This window comes from Rhynchophorus ferrugineus, unplaced genomic scaffold (assembly GCF_030347505.1).
Source record: "Rhynchophorus ferrugineus isolate W39M unplaced genomic scaffold, kcgeb_rfMv2 rfM2, whole genome shotgun sequence".
NCBI lineage: Eukaryota > Metazoa > Arthropoda > Insecta > Coleoptera > Curculionidae > Rhynchophorus > Rhynchophorus ferrugineus.
Genome location: NW_027472581.1, coordinates 14,482,736 through 14,501,525, shown reverse-complemented (window position 1 = coordinate 14,501,525; position 18,790 = coordinate 14,482,736). Strand labels below are relative to the sequence as shown.

General features: G+C 31.2%; 2 protein-coding genes across 6 annotated transcripts in view; one reads left to right on the top strand and one right to left on the bottom strand.

Moving 5' to 3' along the window:
* Positions 1 to 5,102, top strand: part of Ret (Ret oncogene) — a 94,700-nt gene extending 89,598 nt beyond the window's left edge. For all 4 annotated transcript variants that reach the window (XM_076397297.1, XM_076397296.1, XM_076397298.1 and 1 more), the window contains exons 16-20: positions 907 to 1,054; positions 1,114 to 1,243; positions 1,300 to 1,501; positions 4,100 to 4,266; positions 4,754 to 5,102. In XM_076397297.1, coding sequence (XP_076253412.1) covers positions 907 to 1,054; positions 1,114 to 1,243; positions 1,300 to 1,501; positions 4,100 to 4,266; positions 4,754 to 4,968 — 862 coding nt within the window. In that variant the 3' untranslated portion in view covers positions 4,969 to 5,102. The remainder of the gene's footprint in view (positions 1 to 906; positions 1,055 to 1,113; positions 1,244 to 1,299; positions 1,502 to 4,099; positions 4,267 to 4,753) is intronic.
* Positions 5,103 to 7,609: 2,507 nt separating this feature from the next.
* LOC143191861 (uncharacterized) overlaps positions 7,610 to 18,790 on the bottom strand; it is a 40,899-nt gene continuing 29,718 nt past the window's right edge. For both annotated transcript variants that reach the window (XM_076397302.1, XM_076397303.1), the window contains exons 4-10: positions 16,474 to 16,684; positions 16,283 to 16,415; positions 16,158 to 16,225; positions 12,028 to 12,162; positions 11,537 to 11,969; positions 10,312 to 10,542; positions 7,610 to 9,045 (exon numbers count right to left, since the gene is read on the bottom strand). In XM_076397302.1, the coding sequence (XP_076253417.1) occupies positions 8,861 to 9,045; positions 10,312 to 10,542; positions 11,537 to 11,969; positions 12,028 to 12,162; positions 16,158 to 16,225; positions 16,283 to 16,415; positions 16,474 to 16,684 (1,396 nt within the window). In that variant the 3' untranslated portion in view covers positions 7,610 to 8,860. The remainder of the gene's footprint in view (positions 9,046 to 10,311; positions 10,543 to 11,536; positions 11,970 to 12,027; positions 12,163 to 16,157; positions 16,226 to 16,282; positions 16,416 to 16,473; positions 16,685 to 18,790) is intronic.

The following is an 18,790-nucleotide window of genomic DNA, read 5'->3' as shown; positions in this document are numbered from 1 at the left end:
TGGAATAATTTTCATTGACTATCTTGAAAAAGGAAGGACTATCAACAGCTACTATTACATAAAGGAGGAAATCGCCGAAATACAGCCGCGTTTGAAGAAAAAAAGTGCTGCTTCACCAAGATATTGCACTGTGTCACAAGTCAGTGAAAACGATGGCAAACATCCATGAATGGGGCTTCGAATTGCTTCCTCATCCACCGTATTCTCCAGATTTGGCCCCGACTATTTCCTGTTCTCTGATCTCAAAAGAATGATCGCTGGGAAGAAATTTTCGTCGAATGAATAGGTGATCGCCGAAACTGAGGCCTATTTTGAAGCAAAGAACAAATCGTACTACAAGAATGGTATCGAAAAGTTGGAAGGTCGCTATAATCACCCTTGAAGGGAACTATGTTGAATAAAAAAAATAATTTTTCCAAAAAAATGTGTTTTACTATGGGGACTTTTCAATTTTCAATTGACGCTTTGGATTATCGTAATGGATCCACTTTTCATCACCAGTCACAATACGATGAAAAAATCCTTCCGATTTTACCTTTAAAGTAACATTTCACACATAACCTGAATTAATTTCAATGAAATACATTGTACCGATTTTTCATAGTAATTCAAATTAATTAAAATAAATCCTTTATTTATATAATTTATAGGCTCTTGGTAAAAATCAGTCACAGTTAATTTAATACATATCATATTCAGTGATCTCCAAATATCTCCATTAGTGGAGATTCGTGTTTCGGAATCTATATCGAAAGAACGAGATACGGTTAGCATCTAACCAATCATTGATCGATTTTCAACCTTCTTCAGCAATTCAAAACAGCATACCCGCCAAGAAATTGTTCTATTGTCAATATATTTCTTGCTTTTCTGCATTTTCGCTCATATTACAATTTAACATTCCAGAAACTATCTAAGAAAAAGTCGTCATTTGCTAACCAGTGCAGAGGTTGCCGCTATTGAGGACACAACCAACAACAAAGTCAGTGCTAAAGATATTTTATCTTTTGGCAGACAAATTGCTAGCGGCATGTCATATTTAAGCGATATAAAGGTACATTATTCCAGAAAAAAATCTTGCAACATTTATAATAAAGATAATATTTATTTTAGTTAGTTCATAGAGATCTGGCAGCTCGTAATATACTTCTAGCCAAGAACAAAATATGCAAGATATCCGATTTCGGTCTAACGCGCGATATCTACGAAGACAACGCTTATTTCAAGAAGAGCAAGGGACGAGGTAAACATGTTATTCTAAAGAAGTGTGAAATAGTAACAAAAACTTGTCTTCCACAGTTCCAGTTAAGTGGATGGCGCCGGAATCTCTGGCAGATCACATCTACACCACCAAGTCCGATGTATGGAGTTTCGGAATACTCATTTGGGAGCTAGTGACCTTAGGAGCTAGTCCCTATCCCGGGTTGCCGCTGCACAACTTGTATAACCTATTAAAACAAGGATATAGGATGGAAAGGCCCCCGAATTGTTCTATTGTACTGTAAGTAAACCACGTACTTAACAGTTTCGGTTAACGTATTTAATTTTTAAAAGCTATTAATGAACTTTTGGCCCGAAATTTTCTATCAATTCTTCCATGTCTCATTCACTACTTATTAACATTCGTATGTTAAAATGAACATATACTCTATCCAATAAAAGAGCCAATGAACGTCATCAATATTTATGACATCAGCATGTTGTATAGTTGCCGCATTATCTTAGAATTTTGATTTACAACTTTTGCCGGTTTGCAACCTCTAATTATTATCACTAATGTTTTGAAGAATTTTGTAGACATTTGACAACAGTGTCAACCGGTACCAGCAGAAATCGAATTTTACAGACTGATTCGGTTACATGTTCACCAGCCTCTTTTCAAGTAGGGTAAAATGACAAGGAAAAATCTTCAGCGAGTTTAAAATGGTTTTTACATTTTTACAAATTGCGTCTACGACGTGCATTAGCTATTTTACTGGAAGGACTATATATTAATTATATCAATAATAACATATAGTCTATCCAAAGTTGCCGTGAACATACCTCATCAAAATGTTTAATGTATTGCCTGTCGCAATTTGTAAATTCGTTTTAGAATCCGACAATATTTTCGTTCTCATTTTATTCTTGTTAAAAAGAGACACAATGCTGTCTGATAAGTTCGAACGTATAACCGAACCTACCTGTCAAAGTCGTCCGGTTGTCAAACGTATGCAAAATTCTTGAAAACAATAGTATTAAGAGGTTATAACTCTAACCTATAAACTATTGTGGCTGTATAATGTTTTTAGATGTACTATAATTTTTAAATAAATTATATTTGATAACATTTTTGTTTCATAATTTTATTTAGATTGGAATTTTGTTATAGGTGAAAGACAAAATAAACTAAAACTAGTTGATGCAGCAACATAACACCGTTTTAACATCATAAATTAAGATGACGTATGTTCACACCAACTTTGGATAGACTATACTTCTTCCCTTCAATATTTTCCTTCTTTGCTTTGCTTTGCTGAAGTATTATTTTTATTTAACTTTATATTATACAAATAATTTTTAAATATAATAAAAACTTTTTTTTAATTAATTATCTTCTTTAATTATCTTACATTAGATATACTTAGTATGATCTTAATTTACAAATTAAGTTATTACTACTGTTCTGTTGTACTTCAAAAATTAAAATAAAACTAAACTACTTAAGTTAAAGTTAAGAATACACTTATACCACACACTATACAAGTTCGTGTAGCTTGGTTCGCTTCAATCTTCTGATCTTCCAAGTTGATATGAATTAGAAACCTTAGTTCATGTTTTAAGAGGAAATTTTGGATTACTTCGTTTGATCATATCCATTTGATTTCGAGGTCATCGTGTAGCTCTTTATTGATTACGTAGCGATAAGCATTAGTAATTAATCGTAGAACTTTATTTTGGGTGCGTTGGATTACTAGTTGGTTTGATGTTTTAGTGTTCAACCCCATATTTGCATCGCATAGGACCAAATTGGCTTTATAATTGACTGATGAACCAATCTATTTCATTTTAGGTCCAGCTGAGAGTATCTTCAGACTAACCAATACTGTTGTTTTACTTTGAGTTTAATCTGTTGTTAGAAGCTTGTGAGACGTCTTGGGATATTGCAGGGTAGTATTTCTTTTCTTCGAATGCCTTTACAACAACCGCTATTACTCTGTGCACACTGCACTTGAAATCTGGTATTTCTATAAATGGTTTAATACGTTTTAACAGCAATTTTTCAAATAATTTTAATATCGCAGGTAGCTGCGAAATAGACCTGTATGATGAAACTTGTTCTGTCAGTTTGTCAATTTTTTTAAGCTTAATTATAAGAGCACCCTTAAACATTTCGGAACATTCTTCAGCCCCAAACGGGCATTATATGTCAACATGATGATTGTTATTATATGTTATTTAAAATAACATTTTGAATATCCCAGGTGAAATATCATCAATTCCAGGAACCTCTTTAGGATTGAGGTTGTTGTCAATTTCAGTGGCAACATCCACTTGGGAAAACAGATTTACGGCTATATCGAGCTGATAAACAGGATTTATATCTATCGTAGATTCTGTATCATTCGGTTGGAATATGTTAGCCGGATGTTCACCGAATAATTCAGCTTTCTCATGGTTGCGTCGAACCCATTCATTTTGATAATTTTTAATAATTAATAATAATTTTACAGCGATCAATATTTTCGTTTAAAGTAGTTACCGTCAATGGAAATAAATATTTGGCTATTATATTCCAAAAATTGTTTGAAAAATTCACTTTAAATTAACAATTATAAAGAAAACTAAATGTAACTTACGTCAAATGTCTAAATAAAATTTGACATGTATTAATTCTGTTTAACAATACTTTTTATCAAAGTCATGAAATAAAAATTTGGCTCCCGGTGATTTTTCGTTAGTTCCAATACTCTCTAAGGAATACTGCTCATCAAGGATTATAATAATTTATTAAACAATATAATATAATATTATTAAACATATTTTATCTCTAAAGGTACACGTACGGTTACAAATATTAAATCAAATAGAACTTACCAATATAATTTATTTCTTTTAGATACTCACTGATGAATAGATGTTGGAACATCGATCCGGAAAAACGACCTACCTTCTTGGAGCTTTATCATTGTTTCGATAACTTACTGACGGACAACGTCAGCTATTTGGACTTGTCGGATAACGCAATAATAAACAAGTGCTATTTTGCATCATTAAATGATACAGGTACTTTTTAATTTAATTTCAATATTTAATTTTAAAAGTTCTTTAATTTTTTTGTTAATTCCATTATTTATTTATTACCATTTATTATTTACACATTATGTCATTTTATTGCCAACAGATTAGTTTGCTGTTGAAAACAGATAAATTTTACTAATAATGGGCAAAAAATACAAACCATTAAACGAACAGAATTTGCAAAGTTATTTTACTAACACCAAACATATGTAACGGTTACGAATCACTTATTATTCGAGACGGAACAAAAGGGGAACTTTATTTACATCGCTGATTTTTTGTACAATTTTGCAGTCTCGATACATATTACAGCGCCCTCGACTATCTCTTTTTCTTTTCTACACTGACTCTTGTATGGTTATAAATCATATGTTTAACAATAAGTACATAATATAATCATCCAAGAAAAGTTTAAATCATATTTTATACTTAAACAACGCCAACTGTAAAAATATTTGTTCATCTATTTCAGATAAGACTAGTCCAAGCAGTGAAGACGTCAATCTCCTAGAAAACTATCTCGAAAAAGAGAAAGATTCTCAGATAGCCGAGAAATGCAATATGAAAGACAACTCAAAGGAACTCAATATTTGTTTAGGATACGAAACTCCCGTAAAGATAAGTAGGCCGGTTACGCCAACCAACCAAAACCCTGAAGAGTATACAGACATGACCGTTAAACAATGAAGAAGTCTCAACAAACTAAATATATAATTGTATATTGTTGGGTGTTTTCAATGTTTGTCTGAAAACGTATTTATTATTGTATATGTCCAATACTTCTTATATTAAACTAAAATAAAATGAAAAGCCTGTTGTAAGTGATTGCTATTTTATTTGACAACTTCAGACATATGACATTTCTTACTATTAAATCCCATGAAATCAAAAACACAATATATCGTAGGAATCAGTAAGTAATGTAAATAACATTATACCAGCAAAAATATATTACATCCAGTTATCTAATATATTATGACTAATAAGCACGTATTTGTTGCTTTCTGATATTTACTTTAAAAATACAATTACATATACAATAGTTTAAAATACAATTTCCAATTTTTTTCCGTTGCCGTGAATTATCTTCTAGAAGGACTAAACTACAATTATTGAGAATAGAAAAAATTATATAATTTTTAGACATTTTATTTTAAATATTGCTAAAATAATTTCCATAAATTATGAAATTAACAACAAAATAAGTTATTTCTAAAACAAAGTAAACTGACGTTGACAGATGAAAACAATATATATTGTTTATTGTATCAATAAAGGCTATATTAACTCTAATAAGTCAATAATAGATAATTGCCATCACGTGCAACTTTGATTCGTATTATACATTCAAAGAATGATATTTTAATATGTTCAGGTAAATTTAGTTTTGTCGAAGTAGATAAATAAAAATAAATATAGTTCTTCCAATAAAACATCCAATGCACGTCATCAAAATTTATAATGCAAGTTAAGTTTTCGTTTAGTTTGACTCTGACAACAAAATACTATATAAAATGTGTAAATATAAATAAAAGTATGAAACAAAAATGTTGTTATAAAATATCATTTATTTTAACAGTCTAGTACATCTAATCCATATTTATTAAAGAACTTAAACCATAATTAATTAAACAACCACGATAGTTTGTATAGAGCTTACAATTTTATTATATTTACATTAACATATGAAAATAGCGTCGACCAGTATTAACACAAATCGAATTTTATAGACCTATTTGGGTACATGTTAGGACGCATCAGACATCATTCATTCTCTTTTTATCTACAGCAATACTAATTAGTAAAAAGTAAAAGAAAAATTGTTTTTCGTATCTAAAACATTTGGCGATGTTGATGACATGAATTGGCTATCTTATTGGAAGGCCCATGCTTTGATCAACATATTTTAGGACATATTGGTGCATGATAATAAAGAGTTAATAAATGCGTATACTGGTTGACACAATTATTATTCTGTTGATCTGAATAAACTTTTAAATTCATTGTTAATTATAAATGTTCTACCTAGAAAGAAACAGTACAATAGTACAAACAGTAGTAGAAACAGAAATATCCATACACTACATTTTTTAAAATTTTTGATTCTTAGTTTTAATTATGCATCACGTTAGACGAAAAGCAAAACACATTAGTACCTAAATAAAACAACTATACTGGTTAGTCGAAAGATACTCTCAACTTGATCTAAAATCAAAGAGGTTGATCTATAACACAATTATAAAGCCAATTTGGACCTATGGGGTGCAAATATGGGGTTGCACTAAAAATTCAAATCAACTAGTCATACAACATTGTCAAAACAAGGTTCTTCGATTGATCATATGCCTATCGCTATGTAACCAATGAAGAACTGCACGATGACCTGGAAATCAAATGGATTTGCGAAGTTATTCAAGATTTCGCCTTGAAACCCGAAAGAAGATTACTAAATCATACTAACGTGGCAGCAATACTGGACAGCGGGCAGGATGTCAGGAGATTGAAACGAACAAAACCATACGAACTGATATAAAGTGTATACATTTAGTGTAAACTATAGCTATAAGTTAAAAATTAATAAATAATTATAATTTTATAATTGAGGAATACATACTGATGTATTTTCTCGCACTCATCTTGCTTGTTAATTAATCCAAGTACATAGGAAAAGTAGTAATAAATTAATTGTAAATTAAGATTGTACTAAGCGTATCTAATAAAGATGTTATAAAACAAAGTTTTAATTATTATTAACAAATGTGTATGATATATTTTTTTCTTTATTTTCATACTTACCTTATTAATTGGTCAATTTTAAAAGGGATATTTCAGCCACCAGGATTTTTGATTTTGGCTCCAGTTTTAAAATATATTGTTTTCTCTAGGCTTAGATCTGTTCTATATTTATATCCAGATCAAAAACAAAAAATTATCTTTATGAATTAAGTAATCTATTCTAAATATCGCACAGTATATTAGGAATACCTGATATTATTTTTTTTAATCTAAAGTAAAGGCCACAGGACGGTCATCCTGCTGGTCGTAGATTTATGTTTGCAATTGTTTAATATTTATGATTATCCTTAGGCAAGAGTGCAAAATCCGACAAGGAAAATGATCCTTTCACGCCAGTAACCAGGCTGGGTAAGACCAAATATCTTCTGAGATGATCTGCAAAGTTAGTTACTCGTCTGGCTTAATGCTGAGGACCGTGGTTCGAAGCTCACGTTAAACAGTATGTCCAGTCCAAATAAACCCTAGTTGGTAAAAATAAACTAAAATATTTTTAAAAAGTTTGCTATATATCTAATAAATAAAAGGCCAATAATAAAATATTAAAATTTCTTTATTCATAAATAAACATAACAAACTGAATACATAAAAATACATCCTGTAACATATTAGGCCATTCATCAAATTAGTTCAGACATGAATCTAAAACAGTTACAGTTACGGTGCTTAATTCGTATGAATATGTGAGAACATAAAACAGACATAGTTCGTTATTTGATATTTCTTTGATTTTCCTTTTGCTTTGGTCTCGAGTGATTTGTTACAAAACAGTCAAATAATAACTGACTATTTACAAGTAGTTTCGAAAAATATCATTATTTTAATTCACAATCGACAACAACAACTAATATTTATAACAATTCAATATATCGTTTATTTAAGACTACTTAAAATAGTATCAGAATAATAAGTACGAAAAACAATTCATATTCGAAAATGAAACCATTAAAACTAGAGGAAAAAACATTTTTCTTTTTATTAAAATAGTATTCGTCCAGAATATCTTCCCTAGTCAAACATCAATATTTCTTTCGACGTTAATAATACAAATTTCTGAAATAATAAAAATATTAAAAAATCAATGAACTCAGGCAATGAATATTGTAAAAATATAGTACGAAAAATAGACTATGGTTTAATAATTTACCACATAAAGTAGATAAATACTAGAGCAACAATTATATAAAGATTTTCAAATACGTACTTATACATATATATAAGAAATAAATATTTTTACATTGCGCTCTATCCACTTCACAGTTTAAAAATTCTTAATCTTATTGTTACATTACTTAAGTCAATTATAATTCGAACATCAGAAAACTTATGCAATACGTTGACATTTTCTTTTACTAAAAAAAAACTCTTAGATCTATGCATTTACTCGGTACAAATTTGGGTGTTTTTATTGTTAGCACTAAAAAATCGAGATATTTATTGAATCGCAGAATATTTGCACTCATCCAGTGTACTCTTATTACGGCCACCCAAATTTCTACTATCACTATTAGTAGAAATCCGTATAATATATGTCTTCTTTATATCAAAATACTGTCGAAATTTTAGTCATTCTGGATTTGGTGAGGCAAAATGCAGCGAGATGCATTTGTTAGATGGGTTTTTATTTTGGAAACGCGAAACATTCGTGTAGTTCTAGACAACAACAGTAAATCAGATAAAGATAGAAGCGTTAAGATAACTCTCTCCAAAGCCAAATCGACCCGTCCTTACCTACTCATCGCTAACCTACTGTAATCTTTTCGGCACAGTTAAATACTCTAGATCATCATAAGTGTTCATCTCTCTGAGGTTCGTCTTCTGATTCTTCGGCGTGCTGTTTCAAGAGAGGACTTCCGTCGGTAACTTTCGTCTTGCTACCTTTCTGGCTTCCCCTACTGGAAGGAAATGGTGGCGCTAGTGGACCACACGGTGTGCAAGGAGCTGACCGAGATAACCAACTTCTCGTAAAAACTGCAAAATAAGTTATTTTAAACATTTGAGTATCCTAAACAAATAATAACATAAAAAGCGGCAAGAAATCCCGATAAAATATTAATAATAGTAACTAATAATAAAAAAGAAGAAACAAAATAATATTCGTTAACTAACGTATCAAATAAAACTGTTACCATTATGTTAACGTAACTTTTTTATTATAATAAAGTACTAGGTCAACTTCTTCAACAAAATGACATATTTTTTATACAAGAGCACAAGAAAAAAGTAAAAAGAAGGCCACTGAATTATTACAAAACAATACAGAAATATAAAAATGAAGAAACAAAAAATATATAGCCAGCTCTCTATTTCGGAAACCAAAGGTACAAAGTTTTAAAATGACTTAAACTACTCCACGACCAATCAAGTCAAAAATGTAAATGTAAATGTATGTAACATGAATAATCTTGAAATACAAACAAAATTAAAAACCAATGTATTTACTTAGTTTTATATTAAATTGGAAAAAAATTCTGGCTAGATCTTAATAACATTAAATCGTTAATATTTGGAAATGAAATTGATTAATATTGAATATAAAATATTTGATTTAAAATTTATCTATTTAAAATTGTAATCCATTCATAAGCTTCTCCATTAATAACTCACCTTGTCAAATTGCAAAAAGATGCAATACCGTAAAATATTTAATTTCAGTTAAACCAGATAGAATGTAGCTTTACCGTACTTGAAAAATCTAGTTCATTTTTTTATTTATAAATTAGTACATTCACTTTTATATTAATCTATTGAATTTTAATAATAACAGACTTACAAGATTCGGTTGACGTAAGGTATAAAGCTGCCCAAAATAATAATGGAGTAGGCTAGTTACGTCAGACCAATAGGAAATTATAATGACTAGATGATATAAAAAGGAACCATGACAGTATTATTTTAAAGAAACTGTAATATGAGATAAATGAATTGTTTTTTAAAGTTGTTTTGAAACAATATAACATATATTGAACTATTTGTTTTGGTATATTTCCAATTTGTTTGAAAAAAAATATTTAGCATTTTTTCACATTCATTCAACCAAGTTTGCTAACCGTTGAAAAGTATTATGTATATTTTATTCAACAGTCTACATGCAATGTATAGCCCACTAAACTATTTTTTCGAGTAAAGTTACTTTTTTCCTTCTTTTTATTCAGGCCTTCCAGAGATGTAAATTCACATGTTTTCTGAGATGATTATACCAATTGTTAAAAATGTTATAGTTATATAATGACTTACCATTTGGAATAGTTTTATTGTGATGGCGAGCAGAATTAACACTTTGGGCGTCCCCTAACGGCATATACATAGTTTTCGCTCTAACTCTATGAAAATAAGCTTTAGCTTGGGCCGTAGCTGAAGGAGCTGGCGGCTGTGGGCTTCTTTGGGCTGGCAATTGTTGAATTTTGTCAAGAAGTTCCCGCATTTCTACAGTAGGCGAAGTAGCTCTCGGTGGAGAATCTGGAGTACCTAAAATTATCGCACATTATACAATATAATTCTAAAGTGATATAGTATATTTTCTCATCCCTATTTAAACTAGGCAAATGACTTATTTAATTAATTAAACTGATGTTTTTCAGGATATAAAGATTTCAAATCTTTTTATAATAGGATATATAAAGAGTGCAAGAGTGTATTTTATAAATGTAATCCTTCAAAGATTTCGCTCGAATAAGGGTTTAAATCATGGGCTTATTGTAATAAAACAATTTTGAATAATCAGAAAGAATTTTTCATATATGAAATTACAATATAATATAAAATTCCCAATGTAACATAAGGAACATATATAATGAATTCTTCCAAGTTCTTCGTTAACTTTAAAATGTAATTTCAAATTCGTAACACATTACTAAATATCATATGAACATTAACATCAGAGATATCTCATTAAACTGACAGTTTTGGTATTGTTCAAATTATATTATTAAGGCTATATAGATCATATAGTTTATAATAAAATGTATAGAGTGTAGTGTCTTTTATAAATCTTTTATAAAAATTATTGAACTCTTCCCTCAAATAACGGTTTATGATATGGCCTTATTGATATGAATACATTTTGAAGAAAAGAAACAATTTTTACCATTTATAGATTCAAAAAGAATAAAGACAATTGTAATAAAAAATTAATTTATTCCCAAAGTAACATAAGGAACATATATAATGAATTATTGAAGACACTTATAAAACATTTATTCGAGGAAATAAATCCATTCCCAAAAGCAACAGCAAGGGAACTCCGTGAACTTGCAATTGTTCGAGTTCACGTTTAAGTTTCTAAATGTTATGTGAACAAAGACATTTTCATGAATATATTTGAAGCAATTTTCTTTTGGTATTACTGTGATTTCAAAGTTACATCAAAACTGGAAACTATTATACAAAATCAAGAAACTAAATAGTGTGTTATACATTCTTGAAGGAGGCTGCGGAAACAAAAGACTCTAAAATAGCCTACCTAAATTAGCCAAACTACTTATATCCGACCCGGTCATGCTATTAGTGACACCAAAGTGTAGATCCTGCATCAATGGTGCGGTATGAGCATGCACGTGTTCCTGAGGATTCGGCGCACACAGAGACAAGTTAAGCAATGCCGAGAAGGGTTCCTCGTCCTCCGTCGAATCCTGACTGGGTTGCGTTAAGGGTTTCCGCGGTCTGCAAGATCCCCTCTCATCAACCCGCTGCATCGTCGAGCCTCTCCGCTGAACCGACTTGGAATCGTCCTCCGCGTTACACGTTTCCTGTTTCTCCGCAGCCGAACAATTATCGCTGTATTGAACAGAGCTTCGTTGATCTGATGTGGGTGAAATAGGCTGATGCACTTGGGTGGGAGCTTGGGAAATGGGGCTGGATGGATTAGGGCTAAGAGCGGGCGTTTGTTGACTGATCTAAAAGATTATTTACTACGTAACACATGTTGATCGAAGCGGGTATTGTTTAGATTACCTGGTGATATTCAGTTGTAGTTGTGGCGCTTCGAGGTAATCTTTCTAAGTTAATTGGGTTAGGCTGAGGTGGATCACAGACCAGCTCTTCCAAACTGGCTACATTCGAATAAGTAGGAGGAACAATATTATTTACCTGAAAAATTATTATAATTATTTCAAGAAACAATAACAAAAAACAAAATATATAGTTCTGGACCTTAAGTAAAATGTATCGATAAAATTATTATTGAGGATTGTACTTAATTTTAAAGTATTCTGAATAAATAGTAATATTATTACTTAATTATTTTCTATATATGTTTATGTACAGCATTTAAATCCAATATCCAATCCCTGTGCAACAATCAGATACTAAGTCAGCATAAATGAGCGATGTCAATACCACGGAATGATACCAGAATAGTCTCCCTTGGCTACGGATAGACATTGACACATTGATCTTGCCTGACAAGCGAATAAACCAGTATTTTTGTCGCCTTTTATTTAAACAAATTTTTATTTATAATTCCTAATATATATATATATATATATATATATATATATATATATATATATATATATATATATATATATATATCATTACTGGGATCATTTTCGTCGCCGGATTTCATACTCTAGCCTAGGACAATCACAAATATTAAACAATCACAAACATAAATTTACGGCCATCGCAACAGTATTAGGACCGTGCTGTCGCCTTTACTACTTCGCCACCAAGCCGGCTCTTAATTATTTAAACGATACTGCCGACTAGGCGTTAAGTAGTTTATTGTATTAGATGTTGGTTGGCGAAATTAAAGTAGGCCTTTTAAATGAATAGAAAATTAAAATCGTTTGTTAATGAATTATTGAAAGAAATTTAGTCATTCCTAAAATATTAACCAATAATATTATAAGGCAGATGAAATAAATATTTCATTGAATTATCATAGATGATGAAACACGTCTCTATTTAACCAGTCCTATATAGAAAAATTGTCATCAAAAGAAACATTCATACTGCAAGGTGAGCATGGCAATGACATTGTGTAAATTGTGACATATTGTTTAGAAAAATCGTCGTTTTTTAAGCTATTAGAAGATGAATTATTTATTTTTATCAAGCCCATCTTTGGAGAAGAAGTAGCTTTAAAATAGATTAAATTCAACACTAAATCAAAACGTCATGGATATGTAAAAACATGCTAAAATATCTTTTAAAACGATAATGCTGAAATATGTTGTTAAATGGTTAAAAATACGTTGAAGATACTCTTGATCCTAATGTGGTAGGTGTATTGTCTACCATACTCAATATACATTACTCTTAATCTATTTATATAAGATTTATAGACTCAAAATCTACAAAAAAATTCAAAAATTGAATTTTTTCAAAACATATTTAGATTGATTACTGTGGCTTTAATCTATAACTGAAATACTATGTATAACAAATGAATATCCAAAAGAATAAACACTCGTGTAAAGAAAACCATTGCAAGAGAATCTTCTCTATATATTTATGTACTTAGCTTTGCCTACTTCTTTGGGGAAAACGATGATACCACTCGGCGTCAAATTTGGCACGATTAAAATTTATAGGCCTAATTTTTATGTAATATGCACTACAAATAAATAAATTGCAATAAAACGTAATACGACAAAATCAAGCAACCAGGAATAGCTGTCAGAACGATGACGCAAAAACATAAACAAATTGTTAGGCTCTATTTTCATTGGACCTGGCCAATACGATGCCAGCTCTAATTCTTATATGATATTATTCTTATTATTATATATTATTCGTAATTTCTGTTTTACGTAAATTGACCACGAATGTGCAATTGTAACTTACCGGCAAAACCCCGGCAGAGCACTCTTAAATTGAAAGACAAATCCCTACGTTTTTTATTTCAAACAATGATAAAAAGGAAAGTAAGTAAATTAAAAAATTTAAGCAATTTTATTTGATTTTAGGCCGTATTGTTTAAAATTTTATATTACTTTTACTTATTCCTGTATTGTTGGAACTATTAAAGAGTTTTGGTAAATATGAACATAAAACTATCAAGAATAATATGATCATATAAAATTACATTTTATATTTTTCATACGGCTATGAAAGAAAAACACTGGTATACGACAATTTCATCCTAATATAAGCCAAATCCATAGAAGATAAATTAAAAATGAACACCTGTAAGTGCGAGATTCCACAATAATACATAAAATAATAGCTTGATATAAATAAATATACTGACAGTGAAAAAATATAACAGTAAAATATGACAGCTACAATTTTAAACTTCGAAAAGTGAAAAAATAAGTAAAGAACAATACAATTTTATAAGCCTGGTATAACATATTTACTGTTTTTCAATGTATACTTTAGGTAATAAATATGTACTAAGAGATAAAGAGTATGAAAAGAGTAAGAAAAAATAGAACTATACAATTTGTATAGATCAAACAGATAGGAAATAGAAGAAACTATGAATTATTCACAGCAATTTGGAAAATATTTTAAACCATTGATATATCTTAAGGTGTTTAATGATGATATTTTATTTTTTGAACCTTTTGTGAATTATTAGACCTAAGTTTTGAAAGTCAATAGTTCGTTTAATGATTACAAATAGAAATTCGAAAACATAAAGTGGCTAATTGTGTTCGTTATTGCTCCAATATACATGCCAAAGTCATAGAATAATTTCAAAATTGTTTTATTCATATATTCCCTAAGAATAAACAAATATAAAACGTGGGCTAAAGTCCCGCTATAATTTTGATTGCCTATAAGTTTGCTCAAAGAAAAGATAAGTAAGTTTGATTTTCACAAAAAGTTAAAAGTTTCACATTATGACAAAATCTATATCGGCTAAAGGGTGATCGCGATTCGCTATGCAACTTTCGGCTCTTTTTAAGGTATTTTTCATGACATCCTGCAACATCTGAGGCTCAATTTCTTCAATTTCGCTACGAATATTGTCTTTAAGATGTTGAATCGTTTGAGGCTTATTCACATAAACTTTTGATTGTAAAAAACACATAAGAAAAAGTCTTGTGCTGTTAAATCCGGAGATCTGGCTGACCATGCTAAATCGCCACTTCACGAAATGAGTCTTCGTGGAAAAACGTCATTCAATAATTGAATTGTTGAATGAGCTGTGTGTGTTGTGACCCCATCTTGCTGAAACCATATGTCCTCTAGTCCTTGTCTTCCATTTCAGTACCGTTTAGCAGTAACAGTAACAGCAACACCTTGGTCATTTTCAAAAAAAGGGACCAATAATGTTTCCAGCATAAATACCACATCATATAGTTATTTTTAGTGGATGTAATGATGTTTCATGAATTAATTGAGGATTCTGTATTTCCCAAAACCGACTGTTTTGTTTATTGACGTGGACACTGAAAAGAAAATGGGCGTCATCGCTCATTATCAATTTAAACGAAAAATCTTCAACTTCACTAGACAGCCTTAGGATTGCATTACTGTACCCAACTCATTAATCAGGATCTCTCGGTAGCAATTTTTGGACTAACTGAATTTTGTACGGCAACATTTTCAAAATTCGCCTTAAACTGCGTGCAGAAATGTGTAACTAGGAACCACGACTCCGAATTGATGTTTCTGAAGACTCTACAACACTATCGCGCACCAGAGCCATATTGTCAGCGTTACAAGACGTATGTTGTATTCCAGAACGAGGCCTGTCTGCGTCGTACCGTACTGTGGAAAATTCGCATGTAAACGATAAATTGTGGTTTTGTGGGGCACTGGACGATTAGGATATTTTTGACGCAATTTCCGCTGAGTGGCAATAATGGAACGATTATTTTCGATCAATATTGCCACTATTTCTGCTTCTTCTTGTGGCGTATATTTATCCATAATAAAATTTGGACGTCTACACAAGACAACGGTTAAAGCTAAACTGAGCTAAACATCACATAACCATGATGGCGCAAAATCTAAATGGTAGCGGGACTTTTGCCACCTGTTATTTATATACGATCCTCTCATTCACAAGATAACACAATATTAACATTAACACACATATTAATACAACGATATGCAGCTATATTATACATGCCATTTTACTCTTTTAACCTTTTATTAACTGTTACTAGTCATTTCATACTTACTTCATTAACAGCGTTACATAAAAAACTAGAGCTTATGGAATCGTTTGTGCTTGTTGCTGAGAGCGACCCTACGGGAAAATGGAATAAATCTACGTGATGGATGATCATCACTCACCCCAACTCACCAACTGGTCTTCCAATGAAATTTCTAAAATACTGTACCATAAGGTACCTTGTAGATGTATTATTATTTTTGATTATAGGATCTGTATTGTTATAACTAATCACCAGAGGATACATATCGGGTTTAGAAGTAACCTATAAGATGACAGTTAGGATATTTGACGTGTAACATAAATGCCTTAAAGTACTTTACCTCGGAATAAGGCGGCGGGGGTTGCTGAAAGCTATTACAACGACTATATTGAGGCGGAGCGTAGTACGATCCTATGGAATCGGGTTCTGAGCACGTTCTATCTTCTCCCGATCCATTCCTGCAACACAGCCCTCCTTGACTATGCCTACGCCAGAGCGAACAGGCGCATAATATACCAACTACGGTCGCTGTGACTGCTAACCAGAAATACCTATAAAATTCAATAAAAATAATATTATAAATAATATTAATTCAATTTTTTTCGAATAAGCAGCAATTTTCTTTAATTTAAAGAAATCTGCAGATGAGACACGTTTATTAATTTTAGAAGCGCATGGTAATGCTGACTTAGTATTAGGGTTATCAGTATTTGAATTACTCGCCAATAAAATATTCAATAGAAATACAAATATTTGGTATTTGCTATTCACTTACTTCTTTAATTTCCATTCAAAGTTTTTTTGTATATATGTCATCAAGATGTTTAATGTATTGCCTGCCGCAATTTGTAGATGTACTATAATTTTAAAATAAATTATATTTGATAACATTTTTGTTCACAATTATTTTATTTGGATTAGAATTTTGTTTGTATGTCAAATGACTTTGAACAGACTATATATGGCTTCAAAATACATATGAACAAAAATATATTTATCATTCAACCCAAATCAAATAAAAGATGGTTTTGGACATAAGTTTAATGTCTATTATACTTTAATGTCTGTAATATCCAGATTAGATCAGCCGCACGATTGTAATTTAAGGCATTTTTACTATTATTGCAACACAACTAAAAGAGAACTTAGAAAGAAGATATGATAGGTCACCTGAAATAAATGAGCTATAATGGCATCATACTACCACGTTATGTTGCCAGAAAGCATCACCTAAATAGATGATACCCAAAGAATTAGAAATTGTTCAATTCATGCCTTAAAGGCAAATTACAAAAAACATGAAATAATAAATGGAAGTAACAGGAGCAACAGTACTAGTAAACAAGATCATGATTTTATTGTTTTTGCAATGAGGCAGTGAAATTAAAAATATGGCATTAAAGATCAGCTAGCTTCCTAACGATAATAGCAAAAAAGTTACCATCCTTGAACGCTATCTAAATATAAAAAATATGCCAACGCCAACAAGAAGCTGATTATCTGATAGTACATGTAAAAAATCTAATCAATTGCTTCTATTCCATTCACATAACCCTAAACCAAGATAATTTATGTTTCATATTTTAAATAAGAATATCTAAAATGCATTCATTGTATTTATTTGTATTGTATTGTATTTTTATTCTTCTTGCTTTCTAAGAAATATTATGTCACTAACAAAGAATTAAATATCACTTTACTAGAAGTTCCTTCTTAAAATATGAATAGTTATTTCATTTTCAAATGAATGAATGAAGTATTAAAGAAAGTGTTAAGCGTTAAAAAGACACGTATTTTCTGTTTTATTTATAATAGATTCGTTTTAATTCTACCGCATAAGCACCTCGCAGAACTGGCAAATATCATTTACTCCATCATGAGGCTGCGACATTTTCCGGCATCTTGGAAACACAAACATATAGCGATTATTCCCAAGAAAGGAGCAAAATCATCTGCATCTACAGGCCCATTAGCCTTGTGTCATTTCGAAGCTTACCGACAGGGTAATACTCTACGCTCCCAATTCTGTCACTAAGGAAAACAACATCATTTCCTGACGAACAATTCGGCTTTAGCACTCACCATTCATCCGTCCATCAGGCCACCCGTCTAAAAAAACTTGGAGCACTCCTCCTGGGAGTAACCAAAGCTTTCGACAAGGCTTGACGAAGAGCACGACGGTTTGATCGCAAATAGCGCATGGTTAGGCCTCCTAGAAGACCTAACCGCTCTCATCAAGTCCTATCTATCGGACAGATCAGTCCAGGTCAAGATCACTGCTTTCTTCACGGCCTCCAGGCTCGAGGTTACCATTCAAGAACCTTTACAGAAGCAGCTCGATCATGCGGTCAAATATTTCAAATTCTGGAAGTTGCAAATCAACCCCCTGAAAACCCAAGCCATCATTTTCCATAAGAAGCATTACGCACTGCGCGTCTCGCAACTTAAGATCGACACTGCAATAATTCCACGGCTGGATAACGTCACGTACCTAGGTCTCCGCTTCAGTCAACGGTTTGGTTAGCATTCCCAAATCCAGAAAGAAATCCATAAAGATACGAAGATAGCAAACCTGCTTCAATAAAATACAGCCATTAAAAATTATTTAAAATCAAAGTAGCTTTTCCATGTTTTATTAGTCCATTCTCCAGATTATT